We start from the raw sequence: 4,115 nt of genomic DNA on the forward strand, positions 1-4,115 counted from the left end.
CAAATTTAGGAATTTGGGCTACTGTAGCACTTTCGTTTTTATTTGGCAAATAGTGTTCAATCGTGGACTAATTAGGCTCAAAACGTTCGTCTCGCAATTTTCAACCAAACTGTGCAATTAGTTTTTTTTCGTCTACATTTAATGCTCCATGCATGTATCGCAAGATTCGATGTGATGAATACTGTAGCACTTTTTTGGATTTTGGGTGGGAACTCAACACACTCTAAGAGAACTACACATAGTAGAACGAAGACGTGTGGCATCAAAGAAAATCACTGCACGAGCACGACTGTACCGGAAGAGATTCCTCACAGGGATAACAGATTAGGGCTCTTGATGCGCCTCGAGGCAGAGGGCGAGGTCGATGCGCGTCCGCTGGCACTGCTCACGCTTGAGCGCGGTGCCGGCGCTGCTGCAGAGGGTGCGGACGGCGTCGGTCTCGTCGGGGCAGCACGCGGTCACGACGCACTCCGCCAGCGCGTGGTTCAGGTGTCGGCACAGCACCTCCGGCCGCAGCGGCCCGCGGGCGGCGCGGCGGTGGCACTCGGCGAGCGCGTGGTACGACGAGGCGCAGGGCCCCGGGACTGGCAAGGCCGTCGATGCGTCTCGGTCGGACTCGTGTTCTCCTCGCCCGCCGCTGCCGCCGGTCATGGAGTCTGGTGGTGGTGGGAGATCGGCGGCCGGCGTGTGATCTCTTTCCCCTTCTGTCGGTTCGTGGTCTCCAGGAGCACCTCTGGACGCTCGAGAATTCGCCATCGGTTTCTGCCGTTAGGCTGATTCTAATCCAACAATGGTTTCTTAGAGGCCCAAAAATTATTGGATCGGTCCATGAAAGTTCCTAGTTAAGCCCAGTTATTTACGGATCGTTCCTTCCAAAAAAGAGTTATTTACGGATCGGCCCATGATGAACGAGTTCTTCCCTCAGTTGGTTCAAGCTGCGACAAGTGGTGTCTTCTGAGATCACGTCCAGCTGCACATCCGCACCGTGTTTTGGTGAGCACAATCCCTACCAATTTTTTCCCCAGATAACAGATGTGTCATGTGAGTCTAAAAAACAGATGGGTCATGTGTAGTGTGGCAAATGAACGGTATCTAAGATGCCCGCCGGGGCAGATGAGCGCAGGATCACATTTGCGACGAACTCCTCCTTGCAGTCCGCCGATCAACACTTGCACGCTATAGGCAGCGCCCCACACCCGGGCCGCCGTGCAGCGTGCCAGCGTGCCGTCGATGCAAGGTCACCGGCATCCGGCACTGCTGTTCTTAACCAGAAACGTCAAACGTCCCACCGAGGCACCGGTATCTGAGGGAAGCCTTTGTCCCGTGCCCCGTCTCGCCCGCCGGTCGTCCCCCATGGAGGGCCCGTTCGGTTAGGGAGATTTCTGGCCCGGAATCGTTCCACTCATTCATCGTTATATAAATTTGACTACCGTTCCTCGTAAGAACGGTTCTGTGGCATTGTTTCCCCATAACGGAACGCTGCCGGAATGATCACAGGGCGTGTTTGGGACCGCGGTTACCCACCGCGCTGTGCGGTACGTGTATCGTGGTGCAAGGGCCGCGGTGCCGAAAACGTAGGCGCTAGTTTATTTGTGCGGTTCCGATGCCGTGTGCGGGGAAAAGAATCGTCGCATCGTGGGAGCGTTTGGTGCGATTGTCGGATTGTTTTCACCGCCGCCGCAAGAAACGCGGTCCCAAACACGCCCACAGTCTTTACCAATCAATCCCAGCCGGACCAACCCCCGTTGGCACCGCCGCCCGCACACGCACGCACATCCCTCCCCATCCCGCCTCCCCGTGATTTTCATTCAAGAAAACCCAAGCCTTTCCCGTCCTTGCCCGGGGATGGGATAGGGACGGAGATAGAGACGACCGGTCGCCTTGTCGCGGCTCGCGTCCTTTGATTCCCCCTGCCTGGCCGCGCCAGCAACTGCCTGCAAGCAGACAACCAGACGGCCGCCCTGGCACCCCTCCTCGGTCTCACTCACTCACTCTCACGCACCGGACCCGCGAAGCCAACGGCGAGACCCCGTGCTGCCCCCCAGGCCCCAGTCACCAGCGTTATCAGCTGAGCCGTCCCCTCCCGCTTCGCTTGCCTTGCCACGGGTTCAGTGATCACCGAGTGACTGACGCCTTGCCCGAAACGAAATTATTGGCGACGACGCGATGCTCCAGGGGGTGCTGTCCCGCGCGCCCGCCACCGACGCGGCGGCAGCGGCAGCGATGAAGGCCAAGCGGGCGGCCGCCTCCCCCGGCGAAGAGGAGGAAGGGGACGGCCGTTCTGCGCGCGGGAAGCGGCAACAGCTGCTTGCGCTTGGCCCCGCCACCGCTTTGGCGTCGGCGGCGGCGGCGGAGGAAGGGCCGGAGACGCGAGGCCTGCGGCTGCTCAGCCTGCTGCTGCGGTGCGCGGAGGCGGTGGCCATGGACCAGCTGACGGAGGCGCGGGAGCTGCTCCCCGAGATCGCGGAGCTGGCATCGCCGTTCGGGTCGTCCCCGGAGCGCGTGGCGGCCTACTTCGGGGACGCGCTGTGCGCGCGCGTGCTCAGCTCGTACCTGGGCGCCTACTCGCCGCTCGCGCTCCGCCCGCTGGCGGCCGCGCAGAGCCGCCGCGTGGCGGTGGCGTTCCAGGCGTACAACGCGCTGTCGCCGCTCGTCAAGTTCTCGCACTTCACGGCCAACCAGGCCATCTTGCAGGCGCTGGACGGCGAGGACTGCCTCCACGTGATCGACCTGGACATCATGCAGGGCCTGCAGTGGCCGGGGCTCTTCCACATCCTCGCCTCCCGCCCGCGCAAGCCGCGCTCGCTCCGGATCACCGGGCTCGGCGCGTCGCTCGACGTCCTCGAGGCCACCGGCCGCCGCCTCGCCGACTTCGCGGCCTCCCTCGGCCTGCCGTTCGAGTTCCACCCCATCGAGGGGAAGATCGGGCACGTCGCCGACGTCGCGGCGCTCTTCGGCTCGCGCCAGCACCAGCAGCAGCGGGAGGACGAGACCACCGTGGTACACTGGATGCACCACTGCCTCTACGACGTGACGGGGTCGGACGTGAGCACGGTGCGGCTGCTCCGGAGCCTGCGCCCGAAGCTGATCACCATCGTGGAGCAGGACCTGGGCCACAGCGGCGACTTCCTGGGCCGGTTCGTGGAGGCGCTGCACTACTACTCGGCGCTGTTCGACGCGCTGGGAGACGGCGCCGGCGCCGCCGAGGCGGAGCGGCACGCGGTCGAGCGGCAGCTCCTGGGCGCGGAGATACGCAACATCGTGGCCGTAGGGGGGCCCAAGCGGACCGGGGAGGTGCGCGTGGAGCGGTGGGGCGACGAGCTGCGGCGCGCTGGGTTCCGGCCAGTGTCCCTGCACGGGAGCCCTGCCACGCAGGCCAGGCTGCTCCTCGGCATGTACCCGTGGAAGGGGTACACACTGGTCGAGGAGGACGCGTGCCTTAAGCTCGGCTGGAAGGACCTCTCCCTGCTCACCGCGTCGGCGTGGGAGCCGGCCGACGACGCTGCCGCCTCTGCGCCCACCACCACCACCAGTTAACGAGTCGAGTACAAGACAAGATTTTGCAGCACCTAGATTGGGAATTCAACTCCATGCCTGCTGCTAGTCTCGCAGCCCTCCTTGGTGGCCTGGCCGTCTTCTCTTCTTGCTACCTCCATGCTCGTATAGGCTTTTTGTGAGTTGTTTTTGTGATGATATAATCGTATAGGCTTCGGCATTCGTTCTCCCTACCTCCAGTTTCAAATCAACTTTGAATTTTGAATATTTAGTATACTGCAGCTTTGAGTCAGAGAATTGCAAAATGGCCACATCATCATCTGCAGTCGACAGTCCCGCTGATAAACTGGAGATTCGGTGGGGTGAGTTCCCAGCCGGGAGGGAGGCGAATACTGAATAGGTCATACTGTGCAGAAGAAGTTGTCTTCACGTTTCGCGGTCTGGTCAGTTTACTAGTTCGAGCAAACATCATCCATCGCCTTCTACAGTTCCGGGTGTCCCAGACTGTAAATAGACACAGACATCTCCAGCCCAGCTGTCGGCCGTCTATCTGCAATGGCTAACGAGTTTACGTGTCAGTTTCCCGGCGGCTACACAACGCCGCCTGTGAAGATGACAAG

At 61.4% G+C, this 4,115-nt stretch overlaps 2 protein-coding genes across 2 annotated transcripts; one reads left to right on the forward strand and one right to left on the reverse strand.

Annotated features, from left to right (window-relative positions):
* Positions 1-204: 204 nt before the first annotated feature.
* LOC136546991 (uncharacterized) lies at positions 205-906 on the reverse strand. Its single transcript, XM_066538959.1, has one exon. The coding sequence runs from the start codon at positions 754-756 to the stop codon at positions 325-327; it is 432 nt and encodes a 143-aa protein (XP_066395056.1). The 5' UTR covers positions 757-906; the 3' UTR covers positions 205-324.
* Positions 907-1,998: 1,092 nt separating this feature from the next.
* On the forward strand, positions 1,999-3,728 carry LOC136546992 (scarecrow-like protein 23). Its single transcript, XM_066538960.1, has one exon. The coding sequence runs from the start codon at positions 2,167-2,169 to the stop codon at positions 3,535-3,537; it is 1,371 nt and encodes a 456-aa protein (XP_066395057.1). The 5' UTR covers positions 1,999-2,166; the 3' UTR covers positions 3,538-3,728.
* The last annotated feature ends 387 nt before the right edge of the window (positions 3,729-4,115 follow it).

The sequence above is a fragment of the Miscanthus floridulus genome, chromosome 3, assembly GCF_019320115.1.
Source record: "Miscanthus floridulus cultivar M001 chromosome 3, ASM1932011v1, whole genome shotgun sequence".
Taxonomy (NCBI): domain Eukaryota; kingdom Viridiplantae; phylum Streptophyta; class Magnoliopsida; order Poales; family Poaceae; genus Miscanthus; species Miscanthus floridulus.

Bases quoted from the DNA above. Each gene is read 5' to 3' on its own strand.
- LOC136546991 (XM_066538959.1), bottom strand. From the start codon at position 756: ATGGCGAATTCTCGAGCGTCCAGAGGTGCTCCTGGAGACCACGAACCG.
- LOC136546992 (XM_066538960.1), top strand. From the start codon at position 2,167: ATGCTCCAGGGGGTGCTGTCCCGCGCGCCCGCCACCGACGCGGCGGCA.